This window comes from Lycorma delicatula, chromosome 4 (assembly GCF_047948215.1).
Source record: "Lycorma delicatula isolate Av1 chromosome 4, ASM4794821v1, whole genome shotgun sequence".
NCBI classification, from domain to species: Eukaryota; Metazoa; Arthropoda; class Insecta; order Hemiptera; family Fulgoridae; genus Lycorma; species Lycorma delicatula.
In genome coordinates, this window is record NC_134458.1 from 194,462,470 (window position 1) to 194,490,436 (window position 27,967).

Consider the following 27,967-nt stretch of genomic DNA (forward strand, 5'->3'; position numbering starts at 1 on the left):
ACAAAAACAGAAAATAGAAAAGCCCAAGCGGCATCCTAGACCATCTCTGCAATCCTTTCTTTTGCCAAGTAATTTATAAATTTCTCCACTATGACCCATTTGGCCTGGTTTCACCAATTAACAAGGAGATCTAACACCAACCTGATAATATTGAGTCGATAAATAATCTCTGTGCACATCAACTTATACTTGGAGCTCTCATACAAAACATGATGAACATCATCAACTGTTCGCATTGCAGACACATTCCTGAGTTCACCAGGCTGAACCTCTGCAGCCTGTCCCTAAAAGCACCATGCCCAGAAAGAAATTGCGTCATGTATTTGTTCAGGTTTACCTAAGAGGTGTCCTGCAAACCAGAGGTGCGGAATCTCCAAACGCCCGAATGAGATTTAGGGGAAATTAAGGCTGGGCTGGGGAAAAATCCACAAAAAATTTTTCTTATAAGGAAAATATTATTATTTTGGGGAAAAATTAAAAAGCTTGCCTACTATGGGACGTTTAGGCCAGAGCAGGAGATAAGAAATGAATGGGAAGAAAGGTTAGTCAAATCAATGTGTTTATGCCATAAACACTCACGGGAGCATGTGCACACACACACACACACACACACACAAAGTGTGTTGTCTGCTTTCTGCTGCAAGTCAGGGTAACTATTTAATCTTCACTGCACAAAATATCATACAGCCGAACTGCCGATACAAACCAGAGGTGCGGAATCTCCAAACGCCCGAATGAGATTTAGGGGAAATTAAGGCTGGGCTGGGGAAAAATCCACAAAAAATTTTTCTTATAAGGAAAATATTATTATTTTGGGGAAAAATTAAAAAGCTTGCCTACTATGGGATGTTTAGGCCAGAGCAGGAGATAAGAAATGAATGGGAAGAAAGGTTAGTCAAATCAATGTGTTTATGCCATAAACACTCACGGGAGCATGTGTACACACACACACACACACAAAGTGTGTTGTCTGCTTTCTGCTGCAAGTCAGGGTAACTATTTAATCTTCACTGCACAAAATATCATACAGCCGAACTGCCGATACAATATTTTTGTGCTGGTTAATGAATGGCAGTTTCCTGATTCTTGACTGGATACTAACAGCTGGTGTTCTAATACTTTCTTTAGGTTAAATTATAATTATTATGTTTCAAGTATGCAAATTTTTTTAGCTTCATACAAATGATATTATTCAGCCGATAACAACTAAATCACGTTAAACTACATTATACAAAAGTACTTAATACATAAGTATTACTAATGTTTTTCATTTCCTAACTTAAACTACTTTCCGAAATTCGAGATCAGTCTTTATCAGTAAAATGCATATGGTGTGATGACTCATTTGTTTGTTTCCATTTTCGCTGCATCGATGTAGGTGGAAGGGTGGGTTATACGGTCACCAGGTTGACTATCGCAACCCATCGGGTTGGTCTAGTGGTTAACGCGTCTTCCCAAATCAGCTGATTTGGAAAATCGAGAGTTACAGCGTTCAAGTCCTAGTAAAGTCAGTTTATTTTTACACGGATTTGAATACTAGATCGTGGATACCGGTGTTCTTTGGTGGTTGGGTTTCAATTAACGACACATCTCAGGAATGGTCGAACTGAGAATGTACAAGACTACACTTCATTTACACTCATACATATCATCCTCATTCATCCTCTGAAGAATTATCTAAACGTTAGTTACCGGAGGCTAAAAAGGAAAAAAGAGAAAAAAGAGGTTGCCTATCGCGACCTATCATCTCATACCTCTTGCTTCGACCCAGTCAGTTTATGAGTAGCAAGTGGAGAAGGCAATTTATTCTTGATTTTTCCGTCGCAGTTGTTTATTACTGTGATGTTTAAGTTTATACAGTATATCATGTTTCATAATTTTCAGTATTGACTGTAGTAGGTAACTGGAACCAAAAACATAACATTTAACTTTGTATTTACCACTTAAGTAGTAGTTAGAGTAACACTTTTGAACATAATAAAATTAGTAATAATTAAGTTGTACTTTTTTTTAAGTGGTAAAATACTATGTTATAAATGTTTAGTTTAATACCTACTTATACACTTTCAATTTTCACTTCATTGACAGTGTGTGTATATATTATCATTATTATTTACCTGTAATTCAGTGTAATTCCCTGTACCGTAATACTACAAAATATAGTTTATTAAGTGCACAATATCAACTTTCAAAAGTAAACAAGTCAGTTGAGTGTTTTGTGAGTGGCAAGAAAGAAGAGACGAACTTTCAGGCTCATCAAAACATCCCGATGAAAACCAGAACAAATTACCTACCAAGAAAGCATTTCTGGATTTTTCAAACCATTTAATGTGACAAGTGGTATTGAACCTGAACCTGTACCAACAGCAGGTCCTGAACAATCAGAGGAAGATGTTACTAAAAGAAAAAAAATAAAGGTTGATGAACAACCAGCCAAACATCCTATAGAAATCTCAACACCTTCTTGCTCAAAATCCTCCGATGCGGCTTTTTTTAAAAAAGTGAAAGCGACTATGAAGGGCACTTATCTGACATAGTATCAGCTTTAACAAGTCTAAATGAAAAGTCTGATGATGTACTCCCTGTAATTAAGCAGAAAAAAATCCTAACCAAAACCTACAACGGAAGTGACACAAGAATTATCTGAAAAGTTTGAAGCTAAATTAAAACTAATCAGGGAAAGTAGATCTTTTAATGAAATCTATCAATTAATACCATGTACACCATGTATATCAAACTACCATAGCCCCAAAAATGTTAGTCCTAAAAACCAGTAAGTTTGGGATATTCACACTGCCAAATGACTATCACATTTGCACAGTAATCAGAGTACACAATTTAGGAATTTAAAAACTCATTTAATTCACCATTTAAATTCTGATGCCCACAAATGGTGCTTTTAATTTTTAATGTTGTCTGAACAGAGTGTTAAAAATGAAGAAAGATCATGAAAAAATTGGACTAAGAGTTCCAAGAGCAGCGTATATTGCTACAAAAGAAGGCAAGGAAAGTAAGAATTTTGAAAGAACGTTGAGTTTAAATGTATTAAATGAAGCAGATCTTGGTGAACCTAATCATTCAAGAGAATTTTTCAGGCAATTCAAGCAAAATATCTTTTTAACTATGAATGAAAAAATATCTGATTTTTGAGTGCTGAAAACCTCATCACTAACCAGTTACCCTTGATATCTGTCACAGAAGACAAAATTACTAAGCTTCTCCGAACATACCAAATAACATATCTTATTATTCCGGTCAATGGACTGCAGACTTGCATTATTATTGATACAAGGGGAGATCCTTGTAGTACTTCACATAAAGGGACTCCTCTTACAGAAAAAATTAAATCTGCTTTAGATAAATTTAAAATAAACATTGACAAACAACTGAACGACATGACATTTGATGGCCAGTATTTTGACTTGAGAGTTCCTAAGAAAATTGCTGAATTATGTCAAACCATTGATTTAGAATTTTTAATACCTGTTTGGGACATAGCTCACAGATTGGAATGTATAATAAATGATGTAAGAAAAAGGATGTAATTGGCTGAGCAATCAGGTACAGGGTAACCTGATGAAAAGTTACAACTGGGGGATCAGGTTTGAAGAACTAATAAACATAGCTGAAAAATTAGACATTGGATTCATGAACCCAAAATCATTTCAGCCAACTAGATTTGTTCAAAGAAAATTAAGAGTTTATTAAGACCTTTTCAAGGGATTTTGTCTTATTTTTTATGAACCTTCAAAAAAAGAAAACTGAGAGTATAGAAAATAGTAATAACACTAAAGCAATAGAATATTCAAGGAATTTAAAGCAATTTTCAAATCCTGACTTTAATTACCAACTTCTTGAAACAACTGATGTTCTTCAAAAACTGATCAAGTTCAGTTGTACAGCTCAAGTGTCAAAATATGTGTTTGGAATGTTTTTGATTATGGTTTACTAAAAACCAGATTTCAAAACATGAAAACTGAACTGAACAGTGGAAAGCTAACACAGAAAAATTTTCCTTTCTATTCAAAGCATTGTTTCCAAAACAATGTGTTTAAAAACCTTCTACTAATGGACGAATGCTATGACACATTCAGTTGAACCCAAACAGAGACCAAGAGTTGCAGGATGAAGAAACAAATGAAGCAAATTATTGTCAACAAACAGCATTAACTGGAGATCAATTCAAAAGACCAAGAAAAAATCTAGAAAACCTGTGTGTGCTGATTCTAGGGAATCTTGAAAACAGAATGAAATAACCAAGTATTGTGAAAGATATGCTACTGTTTTAGTAGCACTAGTTTAGAAGAAACTGGATATGAATTTGACCAATGTGTTATCAAACATGTAGAATGGATCAATAAAAATAGAGGATGTAGACTTACAATAATCTATTTCATACTACTGAATCAATTTTTATTACAAAATGGAACAATAACTCACCCGTTAGTCTAATTAAAAATTTTCAGTCCACTGAACCTCTGAATAATGTCAAAACATATTCTAAGGTGAAAAAAAATAAAATTTCATTCCAACAGCTAGATCTCATCAAGCAATACACAATAGCTATATGGGTGGGATTGATTCACTGGACTATTGTGTCAGCAACTATCGAATAACAACGAAAGGAAAAAAAATGGTGGCAGCATTTGTTTTCAAACTTTCTTGATGTAGCTTTAGTTAATTCAAGGAAGCTTTATCAATACATTCACAAAGAACAAGTTGAACTACTAAAATTTCGACGACTTGTAGTTATCATATATTATCAAAGGCAAATAACATAGGAGAAATTGCTATTCCACAAATGCAGAGGCTTGGAAAGCCAACAGTGTTTTTAAGTGCAACAACCTAGCTCAGTTAACATGGACCTTCCTGGAAAAAATATAAATAATAGAAGAATCCATTGCCGACAATGTAAAAGTACAACGATATTTTCATGCAATAAGTATAAACTTGGACAATAAAACCAAAATGTTTTATTGATTACTGTAAAAAATAAACTGATATATTCATTGTATACTGAAATAAAACATAAAGATTCTAACTTCTGTTCTGTTTAGTTTTTATTAACATTTGTAAAAATATAAAACAAGAGATAAAAATTAAAACCATGACTGCTGAAAAAAAACATTGCACTTTTATTCTGGTTTAGTTCCATCATGATTTTGTATTAACTAGCAATTATCCAGTTGGAATTTTGAAAATTGGACAATTTTTTGCAGAGATATTATAAGAGCACCCCACTGCACCTTCCAAAACAGTGCCACAGGGGTACCATGTTTGTTATAAATTAATGGTGATGACTGGTCTAGCTTCGAATAAGGTACTTGCATCACCTCACCACTGTAGTCTCAAACCCAGTCCCTAAAGAAAGCCCATTATTATTAAACAAAAATTTTTTTAATTTATTTAATACTATTTTATTTTTAGTGTAAATTAATTTTATTATTTTTGTAATTTTATTCATTGGATTGATTGGAAACATTCAATACAAACTCAGGAAACATCATGACACAAGCTCATAGTTCACAGTTCATAACTTCAATTCATCAAAGTTTATGCTTCAACCGATAAATCTCCACCACTACATATCTCATAGGAGATTTAAACAGATGGACTACAGACTGGACATCATCTTATTACGATATGTTCTATCTTCATAACTGCAAAAAATTTAATTCAATTTACAAACAAGACATTTGTAATAAGCAATTCTTGTTCTAATACAGATGAAAAGACAACATAAACACTGACACAAATGAAAATGGGATGGATTGATTTAGGATCTATATCAAAATTAATTATTTAAGTTAACTTTTCAATCGATATAAATCATAAATATTGATAAATCTAATAATATTCATGTTTCAGATTTGGCATACTACACAGTCCAGAATTACATAAGGAAGTGTTGGATTTAAACAACAATAATCCAGACATCGACACATATCTCGCATCATGGAGACAACCTGGATATGAATGGGCAGAAAACATGGCATCTCCACGTCATTTCAAAACTCATCTACCTTTAATGTTATTACCACCAAATCTTCTTAACACATGTAAAGTAATTTATGTTGCAAGAAATCCAAAGGATGTTGCTGTATCATATTATCACCACAATAGGCTTCTTAAAGTACACGATTATGTTGGCGATTTTGAAACATACTGGAATCTGTTTGAAAAAAATTTATGTACGTAATAATTATTTTAAATTAATATAATAAAGATAAACAATTTAATAAATCCATCATCATAAAACAACAGTTACGATGCTGAACTGAAGTCTGGTATAAATCCACTATTTCACAACAGAAAATTGAATATATTTTTTGTAACACCATCTGTCTCAGTCTTTCTTATGTTTGTAACGCATGTAAAGTACTTGAGATATAAGAACCACTAGTAAGAGATTCTTTCTTGGAAAGTAATGATATTCACTGTAATGTCAGTCCCTATGGTAAATAATGTAAAAGTAGCACTTACAGACAACTTTCATTTCAGTACACTTGGTATGCTGATTTAGTCATATTTTTGACTCTACGAACAAGAAAACCACTGTTTTATTCATTTTCTGTGGCGATCCTGGCACGATATGGTTGTTATTCATCAATATGGCCATATCTCTCTACTTCTGTTTAGTCTCCAGGACCACCAAAAGGTATTACTTCAAAAGATGATATGTATGAATGTAAATGAATTGTAGTCTTGTACAGTCTCAGGTTGACCGTTTCTGAGATGTAAGGTTAATTGAAATCCAACCACCAAAGAACACTGGTATCCACGATCTAGTATTCAAATTCATTTAAAGTAACTGTCTTTACTAGAATTGGAACCTTAGAAATTTTGACTTCAAAATCAGCTGATTTGCGATGACAAGTTTATCCACTAGACCATCCTGGTGGGTCAATATGGCTATATAAATTTTTTTTTTATCACAAAAAACATGGGCTTCAAAAAAAATCAAAAATTAATTTTAACCCTTGAAACTAAGAATGAAACTCAAAAAATTCAGAAATTGGTTTTTGGATGTTCATAATCAACGAGTTCAAACCCAACTCACCCAGTGATAGATAGATACTTGCAGTTCACAATTCATTAAAGTTTTTGCTTCAAATGGCAAACCTCCACTACTGCATATATATATATATTTTTTGACATGAAATATATCCAAAAACCTTCTCAGTAATGCCAAGAAACATGGGTAAAAATTTAGTAGTGATAGATTGGGTAGTTTTTCATTTATCCCAAACAAAAAAAAATCCTCTTCCTATTTATCTAACTGCATACAAGTAGATTAATGGTTATACTTATCTCTTAATTTTATTTATTTAATCGTATTTCATGTTTTCAGTAAACTGAAATTCTTCAAAAGAAATCTGCTTGATTGTTGATTTGTTACTTATGATCGTATTAATATAATGCTTTCAATTTGAAGATTTTAAAGTTTTCTAAAATGTTCATTCTTCTTTCTTTAATACAACTGTGAATTAATTTTGTTGATTCTTCCATTCTCATTGGGTATATCTTTCTTTTATTAAATGTGTTGCATAATTAGAATCTTGTTTTTGATTTTTAAAAGAACTCATGTGCTTGTTTACCTTTACTTTAATTTTCTTCCTGTTTGTACAATGTATGTTGCATTGCATTTGCATTTACATTTTATTTTATATATATACCATTCATGTTGTCATCTTCTATATCACTACTAAAATTTTTTTTTAGTATATTATTTGTATTTATAGCCACTTTTATATTATATTTATTAAGGAATTGTTTAATTAGATAAATCTCTTTTCCAATAAATGATAATTTACTCCATTTAAAGTTTTCTTGTTTGTTGTTTGTTGTTTTAATTTTATTTCTTTTGTTTCTATTTGTATTCATTTTTTTCTGATTATTTCTTTTTTACAGGCGTTATTTTTTGTTATATGAAAAATAGTGTTTACTCTTTTTTATAAGATAGTTTCTTTAATGATAATTTTTGTAATCTATTTATCATGTATCTAAACGGCATTAATTTATACTCCATTGGGTGATTTGAATCGTAAGCTATGATAGAGTACATCGTAAGATAAGACAAGATGTCAAATAAAGGGAGGAGCGTTGAATAATCAATATATAAAAGGTAATAGAAATTTCAAAATACCAATATAATAAGTTTTGACAATGGGGTGATTCCAAAACGTGTCAACATATAATAAAAGAATGATGAAAATAAAGGTAAACAGTACTTAACGTAGAAAAAATAAAGTATTAATTTATTAACATTCTGTACATTTTAAGTTATTCATTACACTTCTTCACAATCTATATAAAATTTTAAGCAATATAAAAAAATAACTAAATGATATTTAATATTGTACAGAGCGATTACAAATGAAATATACACTTTTGATAGGTTATTGAAAATGTTTTTTTTTAAAGTTGAGGTTATATGATTATATAGAAGAATTCTTTATATTTTTATTTATATATGTTCAATGTGTCCACTGTTTATAACAACAGTTATCAAAACAGTAGTTCAATTCGTTCCAAAACCTGCAAGCATATGCCAGTCAATGGTAGCAACAACGTTTGTGATTTCTTGTTTTAAGTTGTCGATATCAACAGGAAGGGCTGTACTTTTATACAAGCTTTTGAAAGCTTTGTTTTTTACATAACCCCATAAAAAGTAGTCGCAAGGTGTTAAGTCTGGATTAAGTGGTGGCCAACACTTAAGCACCACGATTTCCTCACTTGCATGGCCGATCCACTGTCTGGGAAGGCGTTCATCCAGATAATTTCTGACCTATAAGTGCCTGTGAGGCGCAGTTCCTTCTTGTACTAAAACAAGGTTGTCAATATCTTTCTAGAGTTGAGGCGTTAACCATTCGCTTACGATGTCCAGATAAATTACTCCAGTTACTGTCATGTCAAAAGTATGGCCTGTCCACCCTTTCATGAGATATAGCGTTAAAACACGTTTACTTTAGGGGAATCGCGTATATGTTGTAAACTTCTCTTGGGTTTTCTGTACCTCATATTCTTACATTATGTATATTAACTTTTCCACTTATGTGAAATATACATTTATCACCTAAAATTAGGCGATAAAAAAATCCATCATCACTTTAACACATTCCTGCAACTCTATACAGAACTATTTACATAAGACTTTATTGTTGACATTTAAACTTTTTACTAACTATAATTTCTAAGGTGTCTTTTTCAAACCTTTCCGCAGAATTTTCCACAGTCAGTTTGAGGAATTTGCTATTCTAAACTTGCCGATATAATCGATTTGCTTGGGCTACTATGATACGCTTCTTGAACACAATCGATCTGTTCTTCTTTTAACACAAACACCCTTTGTTTTTAAACAGTTTGTCGTAGGTCGATTTTCTTGGTGGTGGTGATTTACCATAATTTGTTCTGAAACGTATAACAATAACAGAGTTTGTTTTGGCTAATTCGAGCAGACGAAAAGCTTTCTCTACTGCAGTAACGGCCTTCTTACCAGACGGGTAACATGACACATTAATTGATAACATTAGCAGCAGAGCAGATATATCAACATAAACTTAAAAAAATTCCCTGTAAAACCATATCATTTGCTGTATTCACAAGTTTATTTTTTATACGCTATTGAAAGTGGATATTTCATTTGTAATCATCGTGAATTTTAAAAACTGAATTTTTAATCGACTTTTTCATGCAAGATTTTATGTGAGAACATTTCCAAAAATAATTTGGTTACTGTAACAAATAAAAATATAAAAATTAATAGAAAGTTATTCTTAATATTTTTTATATTTTTTATTTTAATATATAATTTATTGTTACTTAATTTTTAGTGAAGTTAAGATATTAAATTAAGTTTATTTCTAAAATCGAATCACCAAAAATCTATTCTGCACATTTCTTAAATCATGAGAAGGGCAATAAACTGATTAATATGAGAGATGAATATACCAGAATTCATAGAATTTGACATCCATTTTTAGCAAACAATCATATTATAAAGAGATAACCTTTATTTGTTTAGCCATTCTTATTAAAACTAGCAGAAATCAACGCTTTTGCGTTTGTACTTGACATATTGTTCGAGTCCTTCGACATTCATTTATTTGATTCACACACTCACCAGCACTAAATGTTGCTTGAAGTTCAGCTTGTGGGTATATTTGAAGCCAATTTCTATTAAAAAAAAAGATTAGAATGAAAAGATATTCATCAAATTAATGTTAGTAATAATTGCTGAAAGAAGAAATTTACATGTTTCACAAACTGATAAATGTCTTCAAAATTACTTTTGGACATATTTTTTTATTTTTTAAAAATTAATGTACAGAGTGGCACACAAAATGATCCAACATTTGTTTTGGCAATAATTGTTTAGGTAAATAATCATTAATGTGTTTTATGTTGGCAAAAGTGACAGCACTTCATGAATATTAGCTTCTTCTCTTTCAGAGTATGCTGTTTGTGTACCATGCCAAGATGGATGACAAAGGAGGACTGACTGTTGAACAGCACGTAAAGACTGTTGTTTTTTAATGAAACGAAAAGGGTGGTGCTTACACAAAGAAGGTTTCATCCACATTTTCAAACTCAGTGGTTGCTCCCATTTAAAACAATACGTAGACTTTATGAAAAATTTAACAATGACGGTTCAGTAATTGAGGGTAAGCGCAAACAGCCTGCCAATATTTGCTCTTTACAGAATGTCAAAGCTGTCTCAGCAGAGTTGCTGAAGAGCCCGAGCAAATCAACAAAAAAAGCAGCAGCATAATTTGGGATTTTTAGGCAATCTAAGGAGTGAATTTCAAAAAATGATTTGCATTTGTACCCATACAAAATAACAGTGTTGCCTAAATTAACAGTCGACAACAAACATTAAAGAATGGCATTTGTATTGTTTATCTGAATAGATTAGACACATTTTCATCTAGATGGAGTTGTTATTAAACAAAATGTGCATTTTTGGGCTTCTGAAAATTTATATGTTCTTCATGAAAAGGTACATCACGCTCCAAATTTTATGGTACAGGTTGCTATCTCAAGTCATGGGGTAATACGGCCATTCTTTTTTGAACAGACAGTGAACAGTGAGTGTTATCTAAACATGCGATGTAATAATTTTGTTCCTCAGCTTCTTGCAAAAGGGTTTCGATTAGAAAACAAGTGGTTCATGTAGGATGGAGCCAGACCACACACAGTTAATGTTATTTTGGACTTTCAGCATGAAACTTTTAACAGAAATGTCTTTTCAAACTGATTTCCTAATCATTTTGCATGTGGACAGAACTGACACCTGAAGAGTCCTGATTTGAATCCGTGTGATTATTTTCTTTGGGGATTTCTAAACGAAAAAAATTTACCTCAAACATCCTCATACAGAGATGGAACTGAAAGTGCTGATCACTGAAGCATGCAACAAGATAACTGAGGATATGTGTTGTCGAGTTAACAACATAGTGGTCACATTGAATATAGTGGTTATATTGACGTGTTAGTTTTTTTAAAATTTTTTTTTGTTTGTGGGCGAAAAACGCCTGGGCGTTATCATCGCCCGGAATTTTATTTATAAAAGGATAAAATAACTCCAAAATAATAAAGTTTATAAGGTGTAAATGTAATATTAATCATATAATAAAAATTTATTAAAACAAGCCAAGAAGGCAAAATAAAACTCAAAACTAATACCACAGACGAAGTTGATAAAATATAAAAGTTAAAATAATCGAATAAAGAAATATAAAACTTACCTAATTCCGATGGGTTGTGCAAAAGTCCCCTCCCCGGATAGTAAAATTAAATACATAGAACCAAAAAAATCAAAAATTGAAAGTAAAGGTTAAAATTATTAAAAAAACTCTTCTAACAGAAAAACATATATGATGATAATATTAAACTTTTTGCAGTAATCTGGTACTATGCAAAAAGAGATACATACCGGTCAATTCCGTTATTATTGCACAAGATATCACGGATATTTCTAAGTATATTACATATATTAAACTGATTACGCAACGCCGCATAACATATGCAGTCCATGAGAGTGTGGTGCACAGTCATGCGGCAGTTGCATCGTGTGCATAGGGGTGGGGCTTCTCCTGGCATTAGGTATTCGTGTGTGATCCTCGTATGTCCTAACCGTAACCGGCAGAGGACCACTTCCTCACGACGAGATTTTCTGCAAGAAGAGCCCCATGGCAACACTGAATCTTTAATCCGTCTGAGTTTATTATCGACGGTAGTCGCCTAGTGACTTTGCCACCTTGCTCTCAGTGATTGTTTTGTACGATTGATAAAATCAAAGGTAGTAACTCGGGTGGTGAAAGGAGGTTGAATACACGCTTCTTTGACAGCAGAATCTGCTCTTTCGTTACCTAGAATCCCTACGTGACTAGGGATCCAGCAAAAACTTACGTCTCTGTTGCGTTTATCTAACTCAGCGATTTTATCATAAATGTCAATGACAACAGGATGTTTGGAATAAAAGTTTTCTAACGCCTGGAGAGCACTGTACCGGTGGAGAAAGACACATCTGGTTGTACGAGGTTCCGTCAGTTAACTATCTTCCTGTACTCCCTGCGTGCAGCTGGGAAAGATAGTTTCTGCTCAGTACAGAACTCGAGAACTGCCTTTTCTTCCTTAAAGGTTGGGCAATCTCGGGAGCGGGCTGTATGTGAGCCACTGCAGTTCGCACATTTTTCACTTTCTTCGCAGTTGGTGTCATTGTGACCTTCGGTAGCACATCGAGCACAGATCTCCGACCTCGAGCAAGATGTTGTAGTGTGACCGTACCTTGGGTTGTACTGTGACACCGCCGTGGGTTGGGTATGAATGGGCGTACCCGAACGGAGAGGTAACCCACTTCTCTGGAGGAACAGGAAGACTGAACGTCAGTACAAGGGACGGCGTCGGTTTTCTCACCCGTTCTGCCGTTTCATCATACGTTTCACCTCTACAACACCTTGAGTACGAAGTTCATCAGCAATTTCCCTCAAATTTATTTCCAGAAGGTCACGACAAAAAATTACCCCTCGTGGTATTTAGGGTCTTGTGGCATGTCGTACTTACGATTATGCCGCCCATATTGGTCAGACGTAATAAAGAACGACTCTGCTCATCGTTATATGTCTCCACCAGAATTGTCCCATCACGTATTTGTTAATGTTCCTCGGAGAACCAATACATCATGCATACATGCATACATGATGCATTTATTAATCAGGAAAGGTGAGACCTTTTGAAGGGAGCCATCCTCCTGATTATTCCTAATAACAACAAAACCAACAATTTTTGCACCTGACACCATCTTCGTTGGCTGTAGCAAAATTATCCTCATCAGACGAAGCTGACCGAGCCCTTTTCACTAGACTTAAATTGGTGGTTTTTCAGATGGACCACCAACCATCATAGAATTTGCTGTAGGAACTAAAATTTTGGTCCCACGAGAACCGGCGATATAATAGATCACTCCAGCAGAGCGCACGCGTACTGGAGCTAGAGCTGAATACAACTGGGTTTGCTCTGGTGCCCAGAGCACATCGTTCGAGACTCACTACGTAGAGCCATTCACCCATCGGCACGATAGTTCCCACCTTGGGTTACGGTTGCGTTTCGTACGATGTCGCAACACCACCGAGTATAAATGAAAAAGAAAATTGTGTTGAATGTTGTTGTGTAGTCGAGTAAATGTATATGTTGTAATTCAGGTAGTGTACCTGGTGTAGTATACGTGTATATTGAAAAGTATTCTGCAGCTAAGTGTGCAGTGGGAAGTAAAGCTGCAGAGGCTAGGCCCGTGGGGACGCCAATCCCCAAAGTCTTAAAGAATAAGACTTCCCGTCGGGGAGACGTGTTAGTGGTCACTATTGAACATGTTATACGAAGAACATAATCTCCAGGTATATAATTAACACTTTGTATTCTACTTTTCTGTATTGCGATTTAAATAAGTATTTTTTAACAAAACCAAATGTTGGATCATTTCATACACCACTCTGTATGATATCCTGGTTTTTTGTAGGCTGTATTTTTTTCTATAAAAAAAATAAATAAAAAAGATTTATCTAAATAAGTACAGTAGATGTTGTGTGAGTGAGTAACAAATCAAGAAACAAACAAACAAACAAACTTTATTTATTTAGTACGATATAATTTGGTTTGTGTATCCGATTTAAATAATGAGTAATCTCATGAAATGCTTTTTTTGAATTGTTTTATTACAAAAAAATGTGTAATATGACAATACCTTATTTTTCTCACCTATAACATTCTCTGTAAATAAAATTTTTCATGTATTAGAAAATAATAGAACATAGCAATATATTTCTAATAGATTTGAAAAACCTCTCATTTTTCTTTAATTACATAATTTTCCCTACCACATAAACATAACCTTTTTTTTCTTTTCTTTTTTTTTTAACCTCCAGATCCACCGTTAGGCATTCATCAGAGGATGAAAATGAATGATTTGTAGCGTGTGTGAAAATGCCATCCCTGACCGGGATTCGAACCCAGGACCTCCGGATGAAAGGACATAAACTTAACCTGTAAATCTTAAATTGCACGGAAATAACTGTAATTCAACTCATTTAAAAAATAGCGTAAAATAATATTTATATCTGTTTCCCCTTTGGTCATACAAAAATTATATACTTTTGTTTTAATTTTTTTTTTGCATTCATAGTATGATCTATTTGACTTTGTACATTACAGTCTTGTGCAAATAAATGCAAACAAGAGGTAATTTTTAGTTTCTTGTTGTATCACTGATTCCAGATGTAGTACAGCTACTTCCCACCACTTCATGTATTGCCTGAAAATATCTTGTTTGTTTTAGAGGGTATGTGTATTGCTTACCTATTTTATTTTGGTTTCTTTTAGTGTAAATGATCTTCTTGTGATTTCGTTAATAAATTTAGAAAATAACAGTATGGATTTAATTCAAAAAGAAAAAAGCAAGATAATAATGCTTGGCGAACATATTCGTATGACTCAAAGACAGATAGCAGCAGAGTGTAAGTTAGTCTACGTGTAGTTAATAAGATAATTAGACAAAATCTTGAGACTGGTACAATTTTACCCTGACGAAAAGGTTGCTGTGGAAGAAAACATAAAACCACCTTAAAAGATGATGTTATTTTACATAGAATAAGTAAAATTAATCTCAGAAAAATAGCTTTGTTACAAAAAGACTTAAAATCAACCACAGTGAAAATTCACAACTCTATTGTATGCAAACTTCTGGAAAGTGGTCATAAGCCATGACAGCATATAAGAAAACAATTTATGGATGCCATTAAGAAGAAAAGTACAAAAAATGGGAGTACTGAGACAAGTGAGTAGTGAGAAAAGTCCTTTTTTCACTAGTCATTTTTTATTTCAGGGCGTAAGCGTGTCACATGTGCAAAGAAGCAATGACGAGCGGGTTTCGCCAAAACACATCAAACAAAATGTAAACCATCCTTTAAAGATGTTTTAGGGATACTTCAGCTACTTTGGACCAAAATCTTTAGTACCCATCTCTGGGATGATGAACAGTGAAAAGTACATCCCATTATTGGAAAATAGGGCTCTACTAGAACTTCAAAAATTTATACACTTATTTAGAGTCAAAAATACTATTTTTCAACAAGATTTGGCTCCCTGCCACTCATCAAAGAACTTTTCATGTCTCAAAAGGGATTCAGTTTTTGGACTGGGCAGAAAATTCACAAGATCTGAACCCAATTGAAAATTTGTGGGCAATTGTGAAGAAAAGACAGAAAAGTGGACTGCACTACCAAAGAGATGATTTTTGCTGTGATAAAGGTGTGGTTTCATGATCAAGAAATTAAAGAAATATGTAAAAACTTATAGATTCAATGCCTAAAAGAATTGAAATAGTTTTTAAGGAGCTAGGGGGACATATTAAGTACTAAAAAATACTGTAATAAACACTGCACATTCTTTATATGTAATAAATTTGATCTTCTTAGAAAATATACTCTTGTTCAAATTAATTTGACGATAACTGCAGCAAAAATATTGTTAAATTTTTTTATTACAAAATTTCAAACTGAAACATATTTTGGTATGATGTTCAGTAATATTATCATACTATTCTTATTATTTTCTTATTTATTAAAACATAACCCTTTAAACAGCATTCTTACTTTGGGAAAGGAAAGAAGTACAGTAAATCATATCTGGAGAGGATTTTAGCAAACCTGGGAAATCATATATTAATTTCAAAAGCTCTGGAATAGGTGCATGGGTTGGGTCGATGTGTTGTCATGATTAAGTCTCCATTTATTGTATTAGGACATCCATGAAGGCTTATGAAAATAAATTTAAGGCTTCTTCTAAGCAGGGTAATCATATGAATTACAAAAATTAAATTTTAAAATATTAAAAATTTATTATGAACTCTTTCAATATTTTATATTTTCCCAAAGTAAAAAGGGATCATCCTGACCCTGAAGGGGAAGATCCTGCTATGTGATTATTCTGATTGCCATGTCATCCCCTCCATACCTAGCCCTGATGAGCTTTAGCAGAGATTGTCTTCTGAACCCACAGACTGAATAACATCTCTCAGTTAACAGCTTGGCTTCTGTCAGATTGCCACCAATGTAAATACCACGAATGACATTTACATTGGTATAAGAATGTACTATCAATAAACACAAAACCAAAAACAAAATACTCAAAATGAATAGAACTTAGTTGAAATAGAATGTTTAAATTTTGAGCTATAGCCCTACCAACGAAATAAAACGAACAAAAAAAAACTACAGAGTGCCTACTTTGGTAACAAGAGTATGCCGAAGCGGTCCCTAACCACCTGTGTAACTTGAACTCCCCATCCTACATGACCTCCATAATTTATTGAAAAACCAAATATTTCATGAAGTTCTCCACAACTGACCATTTGACCCAGCTTTTACAGTTAACATTTAAATTTAAAATAGACCCAATATCCTCGAGCTGCCTCACTAACCTCTAATGTCTTTCATCATATCGATGGCAGATATATAAAATATAAAAGGCATTATTTATTATGCCATACCACAGACACAGACCCGAATTGGTCAGGCTGAAACGAGCCAACCTATCCCTAAAAGAACAATGGCCTGAAAGAAATGAATAATATACTTGTTAGGGGACACCCAAGAGGCACCCTGCAGACTCCTCACATCAGGGAAACGACCATGCGTGCAACGCCCATCAGCTGTTTCATCTCACCTAGTCTGCTATAATTGAAATCAATCATTCTCAATCTCTCTAATTCTAGCAGAAGTTACCTGACTCAACTTCTTTGCAAAATAGTGTTGTTGATAATCAAGCAATCCAATTAAAAAGGGATTTAAAATTTAAAAGGTTATTAGATTAAAACTTTATCATTATTTTATAATGCATTTCCTATAGAACTTTTAATACTGTAAGTTTTAAATTTATCTATAAGATTCTCATACATTTTTTTTAATTGATTGCTTATATAAATTATCTTACACATTTTAAATATATATTATCAACTTTTTAAATGCAAACTGAATAAGAAAGAAATTAATAAATATATATTTTAAACTTGTGCTATATTTTTCAAGTTACTATTGCGACCATATTTAGATTTGTGGTGCTATTTTATCTCTGATGTTATTGTTGAGTTCGGGAGTCACAATCATATTTTAGAATGTAGCTAAAAAGCATGCATAATGTTCACATGTGTAAAAATATGGTATTTTTTTATGTAAGAGTAAAATATCAATATTGTCAACAACATAATAATGTTAATACAAAACCTCGTTATTAATTTATTAAAATTGTTAATTAATAAGATACAATCTGCAATATTTTTTAATTATTTTTTAAATTGAAGTAATTACTATATTTTTATTTTGTTTACAGTGGCATACAGTCCATATTGGACACATATTAAACAAGCATGGTCAAAAAGAAATCATCCGAATATGTTATTTCTTTTCTATGAAGATATGATTAAGGTAACATCACTATGTAAAGCGTAAATAAAGAAATATTGCATTTATAATAGATTTTTCAAAACATCTCATAAAATTAATTTTAACAAATGCAGTTTTTAACTATTTATCTGAAGATTTTATTGAGAATAATTTTTAATAGTGAACATTACACCAACTGAATATTGTTTAAAACAAACCTCTTATATTAAAATGTTTTCATATGAAAATGGGATAGTTTAATCCCTAACTTAATTAGTTAGGTTGATGTCAAAGTATAAACAACTACCAATAACTGATAGTAAATATTTCTTAAATAAATTATTATTAAATAATAATTATATAAATAATATTTCTTAGTAAATATTTCTTATTTAATTTAGAACCCATGGTTGGACATTTGTTTTCTTTGGTAATGATACATTTTGTAAAATCACTGAGAAATTCTACAAAATTCATAACAGTACTGTTACCAAAGAAAATAAATGCCCAATCATGGGTCCTAAATTAAGTAAGGAATATTAAATTATTGGTAGTTGTTTATACTTTGGCACCAAGAAAATTGAAAGGCTCTTACCAATCTGGATTTACAACGGGGATGGGAACGAGAGAAGCAATTTTCGCATTAAGGCAAGTAGTAGAGAAACAACTGAAGAAAGGTAAAACTAAAACCACTTTCATATCTTTTGTAGACCTGGAAAAAGCATTAGATAATGTAAATTGGAACATCTTGATCCATGTATTGAATCAGATAGATATTAGCTACAAGGAACAAAGAATTATTTACAGTAATTATCAGTATCAGAATGAATGAAATGGGGTACAACAGGATTTTACATTGGCTGCATGTTGGTTAAACATATATACAAGAGGCCATCAGTAGAGTCAGAGAAGAAGTGAGTGTCGGTGTAAAGATTCAGGGAGAAACAGCTGACAAATTAAGCTTTGCAGACAATATAAATGTACTTGCAGAAAGCAAAGAGGACTTGCAATGAATTTTAACTGTTATGGATAGAATTTCACATGTGTATTAAGTCATAAAACCAAAATATTAATATGCACTAAGAACAGGACAAATAGAACAACAATAAAACTGAGAGATGAGACTATTCAGGAAGTGGAAGAGTTTAAGTATCTGGGAAGTAAAATAACAAGTGAGAGAAGACACAATAAATAATGAGTAGAATAAACCATGCAAAGAACGCCTTTAATAAAAAGAAAAGCCTTTTCACAGCAAATAATATAAGACTTGAGTTGAAAAAACAATTACTAAGAACATTTGTGTGGAGTATTGCATTGTATGAGAGTGAGTCATGGACAATTGGAGGAGAGAAAAAGAGGAGACTTTTGGCTTTTGAAGTATGGTGTTACAGAAGGATGAAGATAAGTTGGAGGGAGAAAGTGTCAAATGAGGACATATTTAAGAGTTAACGAAGCTTTTTGAAACAATTAAAAAGAAGAGCTCAGCTAATATCTTAGGCACCAGGGTCGGGTTAAGAGGGTGATAGAAGGACAGATGGAAGAGAGAAATTGTAGGCCTTGAATTGAATGCCTTGGTTGGAGTTCATAAAACAGATAATGGACAATGTGAATGTGATACTTACTGGGAGCTAAAGAGAAAGGCTGATAAGTGAGAAGAGTGGACAGCTGTTGCCAACCAGCCTAAGGGTTGTTAACCAAAGAAGATGAATGAATTTAAAACCAACTTCAAAATTAGAAAAATTAAAAAAAAATGTTTTTTAAATTTTTAGAGATTTTAAAAAAATTATAACAAAATAAATAACAAATAATAACAAACAACCTAAACGAAAAAACCTCAATCCAAATAAGAAGAAACAAACTTGCTAAAGCTCAAAAATTAACCTGGTACACTTACAATAAAAAAGTGGTGTACAAAGAGTTAGAACCAGTCACTGACACCGTGCATAAGAGAAGACTAGGATTCTTTGGACATATTATGAGGATTCAAGACTTCAGAAACAGCTAGTACAGTATAATCTCAGTTCAATAAACATTGAGATAGGTTGCAAATGTAGCAACCTGTGTGTGAATGTGCATGCGTGCATGCACACACACAATTTATTTCAAACGAGATGCTAACAATAATTACTGAAATTAAAATTTCCCTCTCAAAAGGAGTGTGGTATTATTAACATGTACCTCCTCCAATTTTATCATGAAACTAATCTATTGATACCAAACTGTGTAAGCCAAATAAGTATAAATAAAAAAAACGTACCTTACAGTTATGTAAGAATTTAAGTTCCATTTTTTTTAAGTTTCCATTTTCTTTTTTTTTAGTTTATTTTTTTATTAATTCTTAGATCTTCAGTTGCAGAATGTAATTTATTTTAAATATAGACAATTTTTTTTTTTTAGGATTTACCACAAGTTCTTGATACAACTGCCAAATTTTTGAAAAAAATGTTGACAAAAGATCAAGTATCACAACTAGCAGACCATCTTCATATAGATAATTTTAGGAAAAACGTTCCTTTAAATAAGAAAACAGTAATAAAAGGTCTTATTAGAGAAGGAGAGCAAAGTTTCATTCGTAAAGGTGGTAAAGTAAAACTTATTACTATCACTGTTTAAAATATGAATTAGAAATTATATTTAATTTATTCAAACATATTAATTACTTTACTGGACAATGATCATTAACTTCATAGCTTTATTAGTTAAGCTGTGTTCATAATTATTCAACTTCTTTATTTGTTTAGCCACCAGAACCACCATTAGGTATTAACTTCAGAGGATGAATGAGGATGATATGTATGAATGTAAATGAAATAGAGTCTTGTACAGTTTAAGGTTGACAATTGCTAATCCACCATGTTGGTCTAAGGGTAAACATGCCTTTGAAAATCAGCTGATTTTGAAGTTGAGAGTTCAACATTCAAATCCTAGTAAAGGCAGTTACTTTTATATGGATTTGAATACTACATCATCGATACCGGTTACTTTGGCGGTTGGGTTTCAATTAACCACACATCTAAGGAACAATCAACCTGAGACTATACAAGACTACACTTCATTTACATTCATACATCTCATCCTCTGAAGTAATACCTTATGGTGGTTTCAGAAGCTAAACAGAAAAAAGAGAGAGAGGTCGATCATTCCTGAGATGTGTGGTTAATTGAAACCCAACCACCAAAGAACACTGGCATCCAAGATCTAGTATTAAAATCCATATAAAAGTAAAACTAACTTTACTAGGATTTGAACATTAGAACTCTTGACTTCGAAATCAGCTGACAAGATAATAATAAGTTTGACTGCCTAAGCAACAAATTTCTTAAAAAATAACTACAAAAATATCTATAGTCAAGTATTCTTACATCTATACAAATTACTATTTTTATTATTAATTCTTACAATACAAAATGGTTAATAAGCACAGGTGGCCCCAAAATATCCAGTGTACAACGAATAAAACATGTAAATATTAAAGTTGTAATTTAAATACATTTTGAAATGAATTCAGTAAAACCAACAAAGTTTTAACAAAAATTGTTAGCTACATTTAAACTCTAAAAACAGAAAGGCTATATCTTAAAAATGGAACAAGACTTCAGATGAATGAATAATCTAAGATGACAAAACATATAACCTTCTTTATTTTTCTGACTCCGAAACCACCGAAAGGTATTACTTCAGAGGATGAATGAGGATAAGATTAATTGAAACCTGACCATCAAAGAACCCATCAAGAACGATCTAGTTTTCAAATCTGTATAAAAGTAACTGCCTTTATTAAGATTTGAACATTAAATTTTCATCTTAAAAATCAGCTGATTTCTGATGACGAGTTAACCACTAGACCAGCCCGGTGGGCAAAATGTACTTACATATAACCTGATTGAGCATTTTCTTTCCAACAACAACGGTTTGTTTATTTAAAATTTAAATACTAAGCCGATTTAAATACATAAATTTTATAATGTACAGTTGTATTCAGAACAAATAAGTTTCATTTATGTTACGAACAAACCTCATTTATTGTTTAAAAGTAATGTTTAAACATTATTTTACTGACTGTTAGTAAAATTTTTTTGTGCAAAAAAATATAACACTGCAAGTGTTCTTCACCAGTTAGATAACACGCATATATGGTTGTAGGGAACCCAATTCATACTACAAGTTATTCCTGAAAAACTAAAAACCAACCTACAGAATAATAAGCATCCAATACCATGTATCTATACTGTATTCAGTTGCCTTGTAGACTGAAGAATAAACAAATGTGTTTGTGTTAGTATTTCATCATGTTTCTACTGAGTCATGTCCCTTGTATGATTTACAATTCGGCCATATCCATGTACAACACAAAAATCATTACTCATATTAGGCACCATGTAATTAATTAGTTATATGGTACTAATGGTAATCAAACATATAAGTTTTATTGTCTTTGAATTCTAATAAAACCCTTGATCTTTTCATATGATCACTCATTTGTTCTCGTGTTCAATTTTTGTGTTTCTGTTACTTATTTATTTTCTCCAATGTTATTTCAAGTAAATATAATGAGAATTTTTTAAGTTTATTGTGTTAGTATATTCCTAGATTTTGTATTTATATGACTTAAGTTATACCATTATTTTGACACCATGTCTGATAACGATTCAACTAACAATAGTGTACGATTACAGATATCCCATCTGAAAAAGCTTCCCCAAAAAAGAGCTTTCAAGTTGTGTGGAAAAACACACCATTTTAAATGCTTACAAAAGTGAATTACAGAGTAATCCAAGGGCATTGATTTAGAATGTGGTTAATAAACTGCTAACATAAGTGGAAGTTGTGCTGCTTCAGTATACAATGTGATTGGCAAGTGTGAATCTACTAATGAATTGGGTTTCCTAAAAACACAAAAACCTGCAGATCAATTGAAGAAAAAGTTGACAATTTTGATAAAAACGCGATTCGTAAAAAAGTACATGTATTTTATTTATTGAGAAATGGTTTAGTGATGTGTTACCTCCTCTAAAAGATAATAGATAATTCAGTTACTGTCTTAGACAACACTCCGTATCTTTCATATAAAAAGGAAAGAATTCCAGTCTTGTCTTGGATAAAGGATGATATCAAAATGTGGCTTAATTCAAAAGGTATGATTTTTGAAGAGGATGAATTAAGGTCTGATTATTGCAAAGAGTTTCGCATATTAAAAGTAATTTTAATATGTATATAATTGATAAGTTAACAAAATCCAGTATTTCAATTACCTCTCTCTATTTTCTGTTTAGCCTCCAACCACTGTAAGGTATTTCTTCAAAGGATGAATGAGGAGGATATGTATGTTGTAAATATAGTCTTGTACAATCTCAGGTCGACTATTCCTGAGATGTGTGGTTAATTGAAACCCAAACACCAAAGAACACCAATGGATCCATGAATGTAGTATAAAAATCCATATAAAAGTAACTGCCTGTACTAGGATTTGAACCTTAAAATTCTCGACTTTGAAATCACCTGATTTGGTTCGCGGCAGTTGCGTGCGAATAAAGCTGAATTAGTAACTTAAATCGGCGGAATGCGAAAAAATCGCTGTATCTCCGCGAATTTTGACCGGATCGAGACAATTTTTTTTAAAACTGGAGTAGTTCGAAAAAATAATAACTATCACGCTATCAGTGTTTACATATTATTTCAGATATGGTCGGCTTTTATGTACTTACCACACTCTTTGTTTTTGTTAATGAAAAAAATTGATAAATTTACATAGTAATCATTGTAATACGAGGCTTGTTCAAAAGAAGACCGAACCTTTTTAATTACGCGCCAACAGAGATATTTAGTGACGTGCGGTTGGCAGCATTGTGTTCCGTATAACCGACTCTGTAACCACATTTTCTTGGATTGCTGATAACTCGTTTTGTCTTCGTGTTATAATTGTTTGAGTGTAACATGCTTAAGTGTTAGTAGCGATTTTTTGGTGATTGAACTTTCGTCTCCCATTACGATCCTTTGCATGAATGTTTCATCGTCATTGGATTATTCAAGAAGTTGCCGGCAATTGTCCACTCGATGTTCTTTCTGCTGTTCGGTCATTAAATGAGGAATATACTTTGATGCAAGTCGATGCATGTTCTATTTTTCAGTCAAAATATCATGATCCAATCTAGATACTATCCCTTTTTGCAAGTTCTTTGACAGTCAATCGGCGATTTGCACACACCAGATGGGTTGATTTTCTGAACGTGTGTGTCATTAGTTGAAATCTAAGGCCTTTCTTGGTCGAGGGTCATCTTCAATTGACTGACGACCAATTTTAAATCGTGAAAACAATTTGAAGCATTGCGTACGACCCAGACCATCATCTCCGTAAGCTTGTTTCAAAACTTGAAAAGTTTCTGTGAAAGTTTTCCCCAGTTTTACGCAAAATTTTACGTTGTAATGTTGCTCCTGAAAATCGCACATTACAAAAATCGCTACCAACAGTTCAACACGTTCACTCAAATAACAATAACACAAAAACTAAACGAGATACCAACAATCCAAGATCATGTGGTAACAGACGAAGGAACACAATGCTGCCAGACGGAATACCATTTATAAACATTGTTTGTTATGTTTATGTAATATCCGATCCAATTAATACATGTTGATTGGTTCCAATTAATATTAGTGCTATACAGGTTCATAAATTTACGTACATAAAAAAACTATTATATACGTTCATAAATTTTTCTTCAAAAAAGTACATTAAATCTGAAGTAATTTTTTTTAGATTTTTCCAAAAAAATGTCAAAATCTCATCTGTCCAAAATTCGCGGAGATAGAGCGATTTTTTCGCACTCCGCCGATTTAAGTTACTAATTCAGCTTTATTCGCGCGCGACTGCCGCGAACCGCTCCCCCCCCCCTGACTACCGCGTGAGCTCGCTCTACTTTTCGAAGAAGTTTAAACAGGTTTTACATTAATTTTTGATCTAAAACTTTTCATCGTTTGAAAGTACAAGCGTTGAAGAATAGATTGTACTTTGAAATAGACACGGAAAGTCTCTCAAAAGGACAACTAATTATTGTATCAAATCTTTTTATAAACAAATTGCAATATCTCAGCAACGAATAACTAATTTTCTTGTGTAACCTCCCACTGGATTTAGAATCCCAAGAGCTAACTTTAGAAATGATACGAAAATTATTTTTGCAATAAATATTGGATTTGCAGAAAAATGCCATTTTAAACGGTTTTTCGGCTTTTTTGCAATAACTAATTAACAAAATTCAATGTTTAAGGGCTTCAATTATAAATACTGCAAATGCCTACAACTTTTATTCAGAACTTTTCGCCTAAGTTTACATTGACTTACAAAATTGAAAAACCGATTTTCACACTTTGAACGGTCACAGTTTTGTCCAGTATATTTGGGTTAGTTATACTTACCCAAATATACAACCCCAAGTATTTCCTTAAACTCTACTAACTTCTTCAAATATTGACCTTTTCCCCCCATTTACTGGCCTAGTAGAAAATAATGACACACACAGAGTGGGAAGAATTTAATTTGACTTCTTCAAACTGAGAAATCAAGATTTTTATATTTATTCATTAGTATATACTATTGGTTGTAGACCTATCAGTTAAACATGAGTGTATTTATTTGTATATCCAAGTGTATGCTTTTGTATCAACAACACTTCGATGTACTTCCCCAACCTTTGAGTGTCACATCCAAATTTCTTTCAAAAAAGATTGGTGTGATATAATAGGTTTAATTCCTATACTGTAAACTTGTTTTCTTAACTGCTGATCTTATTGTTAAGTGAAATTTGAATTTACTGTTGTAGTAATGTCAAACAAGATTCTATATTTTACACTTAACATTTATTATATTAATCGACTGACATTTCAGGATTATCCAGCTTACATTCATTCAGACCATGTCTACCTCTCATCTAGTTAAATAAACTAGGTTATATTGTATTTTTAATTGTGTTCATAAATTATCTACACCATGTCAATAAAAAAGTACAACTATCAGTACACAAAGACCATTTGGAAGGTTCTTGGCCTGACAAAGAAAACACAAGATTTTTCAAAATTTTTATTTATTCATCTTTTTTTTTAATATACCTCCTAGCAATTCAACAAGTACCAATGACCTTAATAACTCAATATAATGCCATCTTTCTAAATCTACAAAATAGGTAGTCGTATTAGCTTTGGCTTATTTTTTAGTGAATCTTCATGCAGTAACAGATTTCTTAAGTTTGGGAAGACAAATCTGACAATAAGGTACATGTGGAAGCACTTCAAAGTGTAGGTCATGGAGTTTGCAACAGCAACAACCCAAGACTAATGCGTGTACAGGCACAGTATCGTTGTGAAATAAAACTTTCTTTTTACACAACTGCCCAAAAAGGAGTATAATGTATTTAGGGTGTATGTATATATATATTTGTTCCACCATAGCAGCTCAACGACTGCACCGATTTAGATATATGATGCCATGTTGGAATCCTTATCTTAGCAGGAATGTCAAATTAGCCTACTATAGTGTAAAGTCATTTTTATGCTCTTTCCCATAGTTTGCGGGATAAATGGCCTGAAATATAAATATTCCAGTAATATTGTATGAACTTAGAAAATGTGAAACTCATAACACTATCACTCGTAAAACACTATCTCTGATGGTTCACTGCATGACCTTTAAAAAAAGTCCAAGTTCATATGAGTGATCACATATTTCAATGTAAAATTTTTTTAACTCTGTTCATTGGTATGATCAAAAATAGGTTATTCCATTTGAAAAATATCATGTTAACATTGTAATAATGGTCAAGGTCAAGGTTAAATCCAAGGTTACCATGAGGTGCCCCTCTCCAATCTGAGTAACTTTTGTTAGGTTATTTTTTTGTATTGTGCATAGTTTACGAGAAAATCGCTTGGGGAGATTAAAATGAAACACTCTCTGTGTATGTATATATATTTACACACACACACATGTAGTAGTGGAAGCTCAAACTTTAATGAATTGAATTAATGAACTGTGTCACCTGGGATTTGAATTGAATGATTCAAATCAATCGAATGAATAGTATTACAAAACAATAAAATTAACTTTATCTCAAAAAAAAAAAATATTACAGAAATTTAAAAAATATCTGTTTAATAATAATGGGCTTCCTGTGGGAGACTGCATGTGAGGCATGAGTGATGAGCTATGTGAGCACCTTCTGCAAGGCTAGACCAATCATCACCATCAAGTGGGAACAAACAGGGTGCCCCTGGAGCACTGTTATGGAAGCTCTTATAATATCTCTGCAAATAATCATCCGATTTTCAAAATTCAAATGGAATATTTGTTAGTATAATACAAAGTCATGATCGAAGAACCAAACCAGAATAAAAATTAATTGATGTACTCAGAAATGGACCTTATTTAATGCTACATAGCATTAAATACTGCATGACTATATTTAGTCCTTTATTACATGACTGCCCAAAAAGGAGTGTAATGTATTTAGGGTGTATGTATTTATGTTTGTTTCACTGTAGCAGCTCAATGGCTGAACTGATTTAGATATATGATCTGTGTTGGAATCCTTATTTTATTGGAAGTGTCATAGGTTATATAAATATGTACATATATATAAATTTAAAAATTTGAAAAAAATTATACTGTATACAAATTGTCACCTGTATCCTTTTTAATTATCCTATATTAAAGAGCAAGATTGTCAGCAATGTTTTTTTGGCAGTCATGTTTTTTAATATTTATCTCTTGTTGGTCATGTGTGCTTGTTTAGCCTGAATATCACCCTTCAATCAGTCCAATAGTGTAGCATAATACTCCCAGTGATGGTCCTGCCTTTTGCTAGGTGATCTATCTGCTCACCATGAGAACTCCAAAAAGAACTGTAGGCATTAATTTTCCTGCAGATGGAAACATTTTCACTTTCCTTGGAGTACTTTCATCTACTTCTACCTATTGAATGGTCTCGAATGTGTAATGGTGAATCCATGTTTTATTTGCTAATATCAAAAATTAAATAAAA

The 27,967-nt window shown here is 32.4% G+C and overlaps 1 protein-coding gene across 2 annotated transcripts in view; it reads left to right on the top strand.

Annotated features, from left to right (window-relative positions):
• Positions 1-27,967, top strand: part of LOC142324183 (sulfotransferase 1 family member D1-like) — a 73,894-nt gene that overhangs the window by 36,288 nt on the left and 9,639 nt on the right. Inside the window, exons 4-6 of one of the 2 annotated variants that reach the window (XM_075364929.1) lie at positions 5,869-6,191; positions 17,884-17,978; positions 20,334-20,517. In XM_075364929.1, the coding sequence (XP_075221044.1) occupies positions 5,869-6,191; positions 17,884-17,978; positions 20,334-20,517 (602 nt within the window). The remainder of the gene's footprint in view (positions 1-5,868; positions 6,192-17,883; positions 17,979-20,333; positions 20,518-27,967) is intronic. The other variant, XM_075364930.1, reaches the window with a different exon arrangement.